This window comes from Oratosquilla oratoria, chromosome 11 (assembly GCF_046742065.1).
Source record: "Oratosquilla oratoria isolate Oo_2021 chromosome 11, ASM4674206v1, whole genome shotgun sequence".
NCBI lineage: Eukaryota > Metazoa > Arthropoda > Malacostraca > Stomatopoda > Squillidae > Oratosquilla > Oratosquilla oratoria.
The window spans coordinates 20,602,583-20,616,051 of NC_134787.1; the positions used below are offsets into that span (position 1 = coordinate 20,602,583).

The 13,469-nt window shown below is 36.9% G+C and overlaps 1 protein-coding gene across 4 annotated transcripts in view; it reads left to right on the plus strand.

The window, feature by feature from the left end:
* Eogt (EGF-domain O-GlcNAc transferase) overlaps positions 1–6,564 on the plus strand; it is a 25,604-nt gene extending 19,040 nt beyond the window's left edge. For all 4 annotated transcript variants that reach the window (XM_076192409.1, XM_076192407.1, XM_076192410.1 and 1 more), the window contains exon 15: positions 6,285–6,564. In XM_076192409.1, coding sequence (XP_076048524.1) covers positions 6,285–6,446 — 162 coding nt within the window. In that variant the 3' untranslated portion in view covers positions 6,447–6,564. The remainder of the gene's footprint in view (positions 1–6,284) is intronic.
* Positions 6,565–13,469: the final 6,905 nt, after the last annotated feature.

Sequence of the window (13,469 nt, forward strand, 5' to 3'; positions counted from 1 at the left end):
AAGAAAATCCTAATCACCCTGATAAGACCAAGATTGGAATATGCAGCAACGATATGGTCACCAAGTACAAAAAAAATGTATAAAAAAACTTGAAAGAATACAAAGAGCAATTACAAAACTGGCACCAACACTCTCAAAACTATCATATGAAGAGAGACTAGAAAAACTTGAACTACAGACACTAGAGCAAAGAAGAGAGAGAGGAGATTTGATAGCTATTTACAGAATCATGAAAGGCATAGAAATTACTGATAGAGAGAATCTGATAAAATGGGATGACAGAAATACAAGAGGACACGGAAAGAAAATAAAAAAAGACAGCTATAGAAGAGATTTGAAAAAGAACAGCTTTCCTCACAGAGTAATAGACAGTTGGAACAAGTTAGATGAGAAAGTGGTGTGTGCAAAAACAATACATGAATTTAAAAATAGTTTAGATAAAATGAGATATGAAGACGGGACCCCACGAGCATAGCTCCCCTTCCCGTAAAATACAACTAGGTAAATACAACTAGGTAAAATACACACACTTCAACGAATGGACGGCTTAGAAGACGTTCTGAAGAGAATTGAAGTTTGTGGATCCCAACGCAAAGAGAAGTGCCTATTGTATTTACAGGGTGGGGGGGAAATTGCTCGTGGAGTAGTAGGAAAGTAGGGAAAGAGGAAAGGGGGAGGGATTACTGAGGGAAATGGAAGGAAATGAGGAAGGAGTAGACTTGGCCCAGGCAGACAGGCGAAAGGTAAACAAAAGGCCCCCCACGACGATGAAATGTATAATAAAAATGTAAAGATTAGAAGTATAGATAAGAGCAATACAGTAGAAAGTGATGAGAATATTTTCCAGGGATTTAAAGAGGGTGGGGGGGACACAAACCCCCCCCGACTGACAAGACTAGAAGAGAAGGTCGATAAGATGATCGAGGACTTGGAGCGTAGGTTCGGTAATGTTGACAATATTATACGAAGAGTTGAAAAATTGGAAGAACTAGAGAAGGCGAACAAAAACTTAACTAAGGAAATTGAAGAATTAAAAAAACAGTTAAAAGAAGTAAAAGATGAGAATAAAGTCTTAAAGGAGAATAATAATGAGAACAAGGAGGGTTGGAAAAAAATTCAAGAAAATAGCAAAGTTGCATTCACTGACATAATCAGACAGCAAATGAATGAACAAACTGAAAACTCAGTTATTAAAGTGATGAGACAGAAGGAGAATATAGTAAGAGACTTAGCAGACAAAAAGAAATGTATAATTATATTAGGAATGGAAGAGAAACATAACCCAGATAGAACCACAAGAATCAAAGAGGAAAATGAAAAAGTAAGAAATTTACTAGAATTAGTTCAGGAAGATGAACCAGAAATAATGAAACAAATCGAAGAGAAATTCAGGCTCGGGAAATATAGTACAGACAAGACCAGACCAATCAAGATTAAATTTAGGTCACAAACTACGGCTGAGAATATCTTATCCAAAACAGGGAAACTAGCAACAAGTGAACAATATAAAAAGGTATGGATAAAAAGGGAAATGAATAAAGAGGAAAGAGAGGAAGAAAAACAGAAAAGACTTGAAGCTAAGGAAAAAAACGAGATAAGAACGGAGTCAGATTCTATTGGAGAGTAGTGAATATGAAACTAAAGAAAGTTGACATACAAGAGAAAAACAAAAGGGAAACGGAGAACACAATGGAAGTGGCAGAAAACTAAGAGTGTCTTACACAAATATAGATGGATTAATAACAGGATTGAATGAGCTGAATGATTATTTGAAAGAAAAAGAACCAGACATAATGGGAATTGTAGAAACAAAATTAAAAGGTCCACTACCACCCAACAGTGTAGGACATGATGCATATAATTATTGGATTAGAAACAGAGTGAAAAAGGAAGGGGGTGGAGTTATGTTCCTAACTAAGAAGGATATAAACGTGAAGGGTGTCACATATGGAAAGAATACAGTAGAGGTGATAATGATGGAAGTAGAAGACAGAGATAAGAAGAACAGAAAGTTTGTGATAAATTATGTGCCCCCAAAAACAACCTCATGGGAAGAGAGTGAACATAAAAGTATGTTAGAGGACACAAAGATAACATTAAACAAGATAATGGAAGAGGGAGGAAAAATAGTTATGATGGGCGACTTTAATTGCAAAGAAATCTGCTGGGAAGAAATGACAGTAAAGGGTGGAGACGGCTCATGGGGTAACGCTCTACTCGAGATGGTTACTGACCATACAATGACACAATGGATACAGGAGAACACTAGGTATAGAAATGAAGAAGAGCCATCGAAACTAGACCTAGTAATTACATCCGAACCTAGAATAGTGGACAAAATTGAATATAAAACACCAATAAGTAAAAGTGACCACATACTGATTGAACTGGAACTTAATGAAGAAAAATATATGAAAAGAAATGAACAATACAGAAAAGGAAGAATGATGTATGAAAAAACAAACTTTGATAAAATAAGAGAATTCTTTCAAAAGGAAAACTGGGAAGAAATATACAAAGAAGAAACAACAGTAGAAGAGAAATGGAATATTTTGACAAAAATTTACAAAAAAGGAGTGGAAAAGTATGTCCCAAGACAAAAACAAGAAAAAGAATATGTAAAATGCTGGTACAACAAAAGCTGTAGGGAGTTAAAAGACAATAGAGACAAAGCCTGGACCAGATGGAAAAAAGACAGACCTGAAAAATGGAAAATATATACCTGCTATAGAAATGAATATGTACAAATGTGCAGAGAAGAAAAGAGAAAATATGAAAAAGATATCATAGAAAAGTGTAAAGATCAACCGAAACTATTCTACAGATTTGTAAACAATAAACTGAAAAACAAACAAGACTTGGAGAAATTAAGACAGGAGGGAGTTGAATACACTGAGGAAATGGAAATGGCGGAAATTATGAACAAACATTTTAAATCAGTGTTTACAAGGGAGAACATACAACCTGAAGAGAACGAATGGAAAGAGAAAGTCCCCCCTATGGAAGAAATAAAAGTAACAAAGAATGAAATATTAACACACTTGAGTAATCTTGATGTCAGAAAATCGCATGGACCAGATGAAATAGCAAACTGGATACTAAAAGAATGCAGGAATGAACTGGCAGACAAAATACATAGCATACTAAATAGTTCCTTGAAAGAAGGAAAAGTTCCAGAAGATTGGAAAAAAGCAAATATAGTACCTATATATAAAGGAGGAAATAAAGAAGAACCTACCAACTATAGACCAGTCTCTCTAACAAGTACAATAGCAAAAATTTGTGAAAGAATGATAAAAAATAGATGGGTAAAATATTTAGAAAAAAACAAAGTGTTAAATCCAAGGCAATTTGGATTCAGACAAGGACGATCATGCGTCACCAATTTAATATGTTTCTATTCAAGGCTAATAGATATAATACAAGAAAGAGATGGATGGGCGGACTGTGCATTTCTAGATCTAAAGAAAGCTTTTGACAAAGTACCACATAAGAAGTTGCTTAAGAAATTAGAAACTGAAGGAGGAATACAGGGCAAACTACTAAATTGGATGGAGGACTTTTTGCAAGAAAGAAAAATGAGAGTAGTGATAAGAAACCAGCACTCAAAATGGGATGAAGTAATAAGCGGTGTTCCGCAGGGAACAGTTCTGGCCCCAATAATGTTTGCTATATATATTAATGATATGGATGAAGGAATAGAAAGCTATATGAACTTCTTTGCAGATGATGCAAAACTACTGAAAAGAGTGAAAACTGAAGAAGATTGTGAATCACTACAGAGAGATCTAAATAAGGTACAAGAATGGAGTAGGAAGTGGGAGATGGAGTTCAATACAAAAAAGTGTAGTATAATGGAATTTGGAAAAAGCAAAAACAGAATAACAGGAGCATATAAATTGGGAGAAGAAGGAATAAAAAAAGTAGAAAATGAGAAGGACCTGGGAGTCATTGTTATGAATAATATGTCACCTGAGAAACATATAAATAAAATTTTTGGAGAAACTTATAATCTAATAAGAACAATCAAAGTTGCATTTACATACCTGGATGAAGAAATGGTGAAGAAAATCCTAATCACCCTGATAAGACCAAGATTGGAATATGCAGCAACGATATGGTCACCAAGTACAAAAAAATGTATAAAAAAACTTGAAAGAATACAAAGAGCAATTACAAAACTGGCACCAACACTCTCAAAACTATCATATGAAGAGAGACTAGAAAAACTTGAACTACAGACACTAGAGCAAAGAAGAGAGAGAGGAGATTTGATAGCTATTTACAGAATCATGAAAGGCATAGAAATTACTGACAGAGAGAATCTGATAAAATGGGATGACAGAAATACAAGAGGACACGGAAAGAAAATAAAAAAAGACAGCTATAGAAGAGATTTGAAAAAGAACAGCTTTCCTCACAGAGTAATAGACAGTTGGAACAAGTTAGATGAGAAAGTGGTGTGTGCAAAAACAATACATGAATTTAAAAATAGTTTAGATAAAATGAGATATGAAGACGGGACCCCACGAGCATAGCTCCCCTTCCCGTAAAATACAACTAGGTAAATACACACACACGCACACCAAAGGCTTTTTCCCCCCTTATAAGGAAGAAAGCAAAGTCAAAAGGTATAGACCCATTCCCACCCATTTCACTCACACCTATTTCACTCATATCTATTCCATTCACACCCATTCCACCCACACCCATTCCATCCATACCCATTCCACTTGCACCCATTCCACTCCCATCCACCACCCTTTCCTCCCTCTCATCTTAGTTCCTTGTGGATGATGGGTGGATGACCCTGTAAATGATGGTCCTAAAAAACATATCAGAGAGAATAGTTTCCCTGTCACCTATTTTTAAACCCTGTCAACACTTTCACTCCATGTCGAGGTACAACCTGATGAAGCTGACACTTGGGCTCTGGACCAGGCCCAAGATACTGCTGTGTCTCTCCTGCAAGAGGCTTCATTGGTGGAGCCTTTGGACAGTGAGAGGGGGAAGATGCCCACCTCCTAAGGAGACTCTGAACTCACAAGATGCTGCACAAGGAACCCACAAGCAGACTTGAAAATTCCCAACTCCTCAGGGAGGTCCGGCACCTGGTCTCCAGACTGGGCCAGAGAGTTGGAGTCTGAAATTAATGAAAGATCGGAAAAATAAAACTACACACAGATGCCATCCCCATTTCTCCAGTAAAGATGTGGTGGAAAGGGCCATTAAGGAATTGAAAACCTCCCACATAGAAGGCCCAAATAAGATCTTGAACATCCAACTAAAACACTTTGGCCCAACACAGTAAAACCCTTGACTGGTACTTTAACCACTCAACTATCTCTGTATACAATTTTTTCTTCTTCTCCTCCTCCTCCTCTTCCTCCATACAAGGGAGGTAGCCAAATCAAAAGACACATACCCACTCCCACACATTCCACTCCGGTCCACCACCCTTTCCTCCCTCTCATCTTAGCTTCTCATGGATGACGGGTCATCCCTGTATCCCGCCCACTGCCCTGGGGGGTCAGAAGCAGTGCAAAAAGATACATCAAGGCTAGGGTATTGGCTGCATGTTAGTGTGCAGTATTTTACTCAGTTGTATGCAGCTGATACTTTAGGGAATACGGGGCAACCATGTGGATCAGAGCCACACACCCTTTTGTTCATATTGGAGGAAATATCTACTTGTAAAGAAATTATGCTACTTTATTGCACTGCAACTTACAACTGTCCTCTTAATACTGTCCTGTACCACTTCTTTAAATATTTATTTCCATTTTTGCCTCGGTTCCCTGTGGTACATACATACACATACCAAAGCCTTTTTCCCCCTTACATGGTGGGTAGCCAAAAAGAAAAAGGCATAGAAATCACTCCCACCCATTTCAGAAGTAAAGTTCCCTGTGGTAAGGGGAAGAAAGAATACTACCATGAAGTTTTCCCACTTGGGTCGTAAAAGACAGCTAAAACAAGACAGAATGATGGGATTAGGCATCCTGCTTTCTATAACCCTAAGGGGTACATTCCTATGAGAAGTCAAATCAACTTCTCGTGGTTGTACATAGAAATTCCAATAATCCGGAAAAGAGATTATAGCATATCCAAATAACCAAACAAACCCACCAGAAATCTAGCATCTTACAGAACAATCTCAGCACTGTCCACCATATCTAAATAAATGGAAAAACTAGTAGAAAGGAACATATGTAATTCACCCAATTCCTGAAACCAACATGTATTTAAGGATTTTAATTATTTTATTTTTCTCATTGATACAGGGCCATCATCCTAAACTAGGAGCACATGAGAAATTTACCAGCTACGAATTTGATGTTAAGGAATTTCTTCGACTTGTACAGCAAGCAGTTACTTTAGTGAAGAACCATAGAGCATGGCAAAATATTCAAGAAAAGTTAAAAACCCGCCATGATGAGTTGTGAGAATAAATTTGTGTTAAGTTGCTTTTTGTATAAGTGTGTTTGTATTGACAGCAAGTTTTATAAGTGACTCTTTTATAATTGAGCTATTAAATCTTAATTTTCTTTAATAAAGATTATGGGTAATGGGGAAAAAACGAGTTGATGTTCCTCTCGTCCCCAGTTTTATAATGGTTGTGATTGCTACTTCACAGTACTTACATTGAAATATATTAAGTACAAGTTTTCTTTCCATAAAGACAGTTTCCACAATGACTTCTAATTTTTATATAAATGTCGTTTTAATAGTGAATTATTTCATGATGTTACATGGTTATATGTAGTAAAAAGCTGTAGCTATTCTTTTATAAAGTATATTTTTGTGAATGAAAATTGTTGAATGCACTACATCATCAGTGAACTTTACATAACAGTGTTATATTTATTTTATGTTTCTCATAGAACAGTACATGAAAGTGATGGGCTCACAGGCCTGTTCAGTAGCCTTGATTCCCACCTACCCATCCCACTGCATAACAAGCACAGTGAGTGCAAAAACTACAAGAATTTAAGAACAAAGTTGATGCTGAAAAATACATAAACAGGTCACTACAAGCATAGCTCTCTTCCTGTAAAATACAACTAGGTAAATACAAGGAAAATTTCATACTGGTGAAACATCTACAGCAACTGAACACTTGCATCATGCAGCACAGCCATACAGAAACACATACATACATCACAAGATGAACATTCCTGGATCCATCACCAAACTTCCCCAGAACAAGAGCCACACTAGCATGACTGCAATCTGCTACCATCCATCGTTAAAGCAATATCCTCACAAAATAGGCCTGGCTGCTAAGGCAAACTGCCCCATATGGAATTACATCACAGAAGACACCAAACATCTAATCCTACATTGTCCTACTCTAGCCACACCCAGACAACAACTCAATATCTCTTCATTTAGAGAATTGGGCCAATCAAGTGGCTATTACCTGTTATGTGGGAGCTCTGGGTGTCCTGCAAGAGAAACCTGGTGTAATGGATTGATTGATTGCTCATATATCAGTCAATATGTTGCCCCAGTTCTCTTGCTGGAGATCCTCAGCCCCCAGGAAACAAACTATGGCCACTGTTTCAGCCCATAAGTCACTGATTGGAGGGATTATGTGGAGCTGTGTGGAGTATGAATATAGGACTTTAATATAAAGTACGATCTTCTGTGTGGTGGTTGGATCTAGGGGATTTAGTATCTTGCCAGGTGAATTCTCTGTTGGTACTGTATAGGGTGTAAGCATTACTGTGTAGTTTTTGTATGTCTTGGTAGTTGTTTCTCTTATGGGTGGATTTCTTGGGAGTGGTGAAGTATAGAGTTAAACTATCAAAGTGTGTTTGATTTGTGAATTTCGTGCGTTTCTGTATGAAACTGTTGTGAGGAACAGGGGCAGGGGATTGTTGTATATGTTTGAGCAGACTGCTGCTCATTATTATCACTGGTTGTTCAATATATAGATGTGATCAGGAAGATAAATGGAAGAAACAGAGATGTGGAGTTTGTTGGTCAGGGTGGTGGGATGTTGGAGGTGAGCCAGTTGTTGAATTTGATTAACACTAAGCTTGCGGCTGATTCAAAAGAAACGCTGAAGCAGTTGATGACTGAATTCAGTGTGTGAGAGGAGAAACTTAAGAGTAAATATAGGCAAGAGTAAAGTGATAGATGCAGGCAGGCTCATGCATATAGATCTATTATACATAAGTGCAATACACAATGACCATGATACATAACAGAAGTACGGGAAACTATATGTTGGCAAGGTAAAAAAAAAAATAACTCACTTTTAAGCTGTACCTAAAACATATATTTTCTTTCAAATTTTTAAATTCTACCTGAAACATTATCATATCTTTTCTTTTAAGTTTGGACTTAAATATAATAGAAAATGGAACATACACAGTACTTTTAAACTTTGTATTAAGTGGTGAGGTGATGTGCTTAATTCATTGTTTATTAGATATGTAATCAGTGCTGTGAAGTGCATTAGTGTAACATGTAAGAGTTAGATTAGATGTAACATAACATTGGAAAGATCTGGATTTTTCCAAGATCTAGACAGTTAATTTGAAACTGAAGTTTTACTATATATGCTCTCTTATTTTTTATGTTTCCAACATTCTCCACTGATTCCCTAATGATACTCAATTACAACTGATAACCTTGATGGTAGCCTCATATTTTCTAAGAGCTTCATTTCTGTTTTTGTAGTTTTCAACTAAACTTTCTTATTTACTTTGACAAGACTTGAGGAATAGTTTATATCTCTCAGATCTGAAATTGTGTTTAGTTGTACAACCTAATATTTATTTTATTTTTTATTTTATTTATTCATTTATTATTATTATTATTATTTTTTTTTTTTTTTTTCTTTTTTACCAAGAGCTTTTTCTCCTTTACAATGGAGGTAGCCAAGTTGAAAGGCAAGTATCCGCTCCCACCAATTTCACTTCCATCCACCACCCTTCTTCTCTCATCTTAGCTCTTCATAGATGAGGAGTCATCCCTGTATCCTGCCCACTGCCCTGGATCAGATGAAATACAACAAGACAGCACATCCATAGCAAGGCTCCTTCACTTAATCAGAACCCCCCCTCCCTCCATCTCCTCATGCAGAAAAAGAGAAGTCATTGATTAATCCTTTTTGGGCTGTCAAAATATCATTCACACATAAGCACTCGTTCATCAGCCCCATCTGCCTTCTTTTCCACTCCAACGCTCCTCCTCACCTTCCCATTTCTTGCTCTATCCAACCTTGTCACCCCTACCATACTTCTCAGATATTTCATCTCAAACACATTTAAACTTCTCTGCCTCTCCTAAATTCCAGGCCTCTGCCTCATACAGTACTGTCGGCACAATCACCCCTTTGTATAGTCTCTTCTTTGGATCCATTAATGCCTATTTCTCAAGACACTTTTTAATCCCCCAAGGCATTTACTTGCTTCTCTCAGTCTACAATTTACTTCCAATGCCACTCCTCCCTGTACAGCCCATGTGACCCCAAATATCTAAAGCTATCCACTTCCTCCAACCTCTCTTCTTTAAGACTTTCTTTCAGCTCACTGCCACCCTCTCCCCATGTACATCTCTACTTTTACCCTTATTTACCTTCAACTGTCTCCTATCACATATCCTCTCAAACTCTGTCACTAACCCCATTAATCCCTCATCTGACCCTTCCATAAGTGCAGTGTCATCAGCAAACAACAACTGGCTCACCCCCCACTTTTCTCCATTTTCTTTAACCATTTCCAGTTCCCATTTACCTCCTGCACCACCCCATCCATGTACACATTGAACAGCCATGGCAACATAACTCATCCCTATTGCAGTCCCATCTTTGCCTCAGACCACTTGCTCTCTCCATTTCCAATTCTAACACAGGATCTACTACTCTTGTAAAAACTCTTGACTGCCTGTAACAGCTTTCCCCCAATCACATGTATCTGCAAAACAACCCACAGTACCTTTCTGTCTGCCTTGTCTTAAGCCTTTTCCAAATCCATAAGGGCCCAGAAAACATCCTTACCTTTTCCTAAAGCTTTATCACATATCTGCCTTACCACAAAAATCTGAGCCATGCAACCCCTACCTTTCCTAAACCCACACTGTTCCTCACAATTACTCCCTCAGTTCCTCTCCAAATCCTATTAATTGAGACCCTCCCATTTGCCTTCCCAACTACAGCCAACAAACTGATCCCCCTAAAGCTACTACACTTGCATTTGTCACTTTTTCCCTTGTAAAGCAGAACTATAGAGGCACTCCTCCAGTCCTCCGGCACTCTACCCTCCCTTAGTCACACATTAAACAACCTCACAAGCCAGTCCTCTATGATATCCCTCTAACCCAAGTGCCTTACCTGCTCTCATCATTTTCAAAACTACTTGCATCTCATTTTTTTCTTATTTCTTCATTTTTCTCTCCCATCACACTCATTTTCTTAGTGCTTCCCGCTGCTACCACCAATCCCTCCCTATCCTCCACATTTAACAGCTCTCTAAAATACTCTGCCCACCTTCCCCTTACCGCTTCCTCTTCTGTCTATATGTGCCTTTTATCTTCTCTACTTGACTTGCCTCCCCTTCTCTTAACTGTTCCAAAAATCTTTTTACTTTTTTTTTTTTTTCATACTCCTCACCCATTTTACATCTGCTCTGCTTTTTGCCTCCTTACTTTTCTCTCTCTCTCTCTCTCTCTCTCTCATCCTAATTTACCACCAGTCCCTGAATATTTGCTTCTTCTTTTCTGCAACCTTCTTCCACTGCATAATCACACCACTCACTATATTCATAACAATTACAATGCTATAATTTTTGTTGTCATTTCCTAATATGAAGTATTTTCTTGTCCCATTTGTACTTCTGTAAGTCCATTAAAAAACTATATGCATTTGGAAGAAAATGTTCATTGCTATTGCAATATTCTGTAATATTAAATATGCTCTTTCCTCTGTCATTTCTATCACATACTTCAAACTTCCACTGGATGGCCCTTAATTTTTGAGGTGTTAATGTGGGAGTGGCCTACAAATGTGTTTTGAAAATGGTGTTGGGTGTGTATGTCTGCTTTAATTTTATATTATTTATTTATATATTTTATTTATCTATTTTTCTTTCATTCTTCTTGTTTTTTACCCATTCAGCCCCACAATATCTCAGCTAATATTCTCCAGTTCTTCCATAAGTCTTTCCAACTTGTGGTCCTCAGAGATATTTCTCTTGTGTGTAATCTCATCTTGTTCAGGTTGTTTAATGTTATACACAAATACACACACACACTGTCTGTCTCTCACATGTATGTGTACATATATATTTACATACATACATATATATGTCCCCACTCTATGCAGAGTATAGAGCAGCATTTCCCAACCTTTTCTGACCTTAGCACCCCCAATAATCAGGTCTAAGCAGTCCAGCACCTCTAATTAATATCTCATTACAAGAAAGATAAAGGAAAGTGTATGTATTCATTGCTTCCCAGCACCCCCTATGATCAATTGCACCACTCCAGGTTGGGAAACACTGGCTATAGAAGGTTTGTTTTTCTTCCTTGACATAAATACATACTTTTTTGTGGGTACTGTGGAGATGATGATAATGAATATTGAGTTTCACTGATAGGACAGCCGCTGCCCCACTGCAATTGGCAGCAGTCCTCAGGCTCTCTTAAAGATCTTATAAAAAAAGAAATCCATCTTTTCAAATGAGATCTGGCAACTGCACCCATCCACCTACTACAATAAGCTATTGATGTAGAAACTCTTCCATGCTAATATAACATAGATAAGCTCAGTGTCTCTTCTTGGAAGTGCCCTAGGACCAGTTTCAACCTCTGTAGGGCTGCATGTTTCCAGTTAGTGAAATTCAAGTTCAGGTTTATTATTATTACCATTCTCAAGCAAATAAAATTGCCTGACAGCAGCTAGACTATATGACTAAAAGTCATGAAATAGGCAATAAGGTCAGTTTTATGCATTGTTGATTTACCAATACTTAAGGCAAATGAAGTCATTTGTGGGTTTTTTTTTTTTTTTTAAGTTTGCATCTAAGTTTTTAATTTGGTGCATGGTTCCTATACTGATGTGATGTAGAGATAAATGATTCAATGAAATTATGAAATTTGCCCATAAAATTTGTGTGCACAAGAAATTTAGGCAATGTTTCTCCACTTATTTCAAAAGCAGAAATGTAGTATCATTTTACAATTAATAATTTTGGCAGAGCATACTGACAGGCATCAGCTTTATGGCTTCCCACTATTTTTTCTAATTTTTTATTGTCTTGAGATTTGGGGACCATGCAAAAATAGCATCTACATTTTAAATGTGGTGGACTATTGATGTAATGTATATATTTAGTGATATTTGTCATATATCATATTACTTTTTTTTTTAAGTAATTTCTCAAAATTGCTACTATTAACGTTTTTCATGTCAAAATTTACCACATTGCATTCTCAGCATTATGTCCTGTTTTAGAATATTGTATCAAAAAATAATAATCAGATTTTCCACAAAATCTGCTGCACTAAACTTGAAACCTGTCTTAACTGTCATATTTGGCCACTTGTACTTGAACTTAAAGTATATGACAGTAGGAAAATTTATTTGGAGTCAACAGGCCTTGACATGATTATTGTTTGCTTTCTACCATTCAATATTTGAGTTACCTGTTAACTAGACTTAATCTTTGCATATGTAAGTTTGTACAATATTGAATATTGTCTTTTGTAAATGAGTTATTCTTAACTATAGCTCATGTTATCTACACTTTTTAATTGTTATTGCTATCACATAGCACTTCTGATTTCCTTCATGTACTTCATGGCATATTTATCCTCACCTGATTTGGTTTGTCACCATGGAATGGAACCACACAAATTTATTGATCATCATGAATTCTTCACAAATATGTTGATCATCATGAATTCTTCACAAATATGTAAAGGTACAAAGAGAAAAGAATGTAAATTACATTATTTCCATGTTAGTGTTAAATAATGTCATAGTACAAGTGAAAATCACTTCCAATATTTTCTTAGTTGTAAATAGATGTAATACTTTGTGATATCTTCAGATTTGGCCTCTAAATGATCTGATGCATTAGGTTTAAAACTAAACACAAGATACATTTGTACGGAATTGCAGATTTGACCCATAGATTCTTAGACAGTGGTTCTCAGCCAGGGCCCATGGCCTGTTGTTAAAAATTATGCATTTCTATATAATGTGAGGTGTGTGAAAGAAGGAAGCTGAAGATAAATGTGGGCAAAAGTAAGGTGATGAGATGTACAAGGGGAGAGTGACAGCAGGCTGGAAGTGAGCATTAAGGGTGAGAGACTGGAGGAAATGGATAGTTTTAGATACTTGGGTGCGAATGTGGCAGGAAAAGGAGGAGTAGGGGTGGAGGAAGAATGTAGATTGAGAGAAGTGAGTAAATGCCTTGGTGGATTAAAAAGTGTAATGAGAAATAGACATCTGG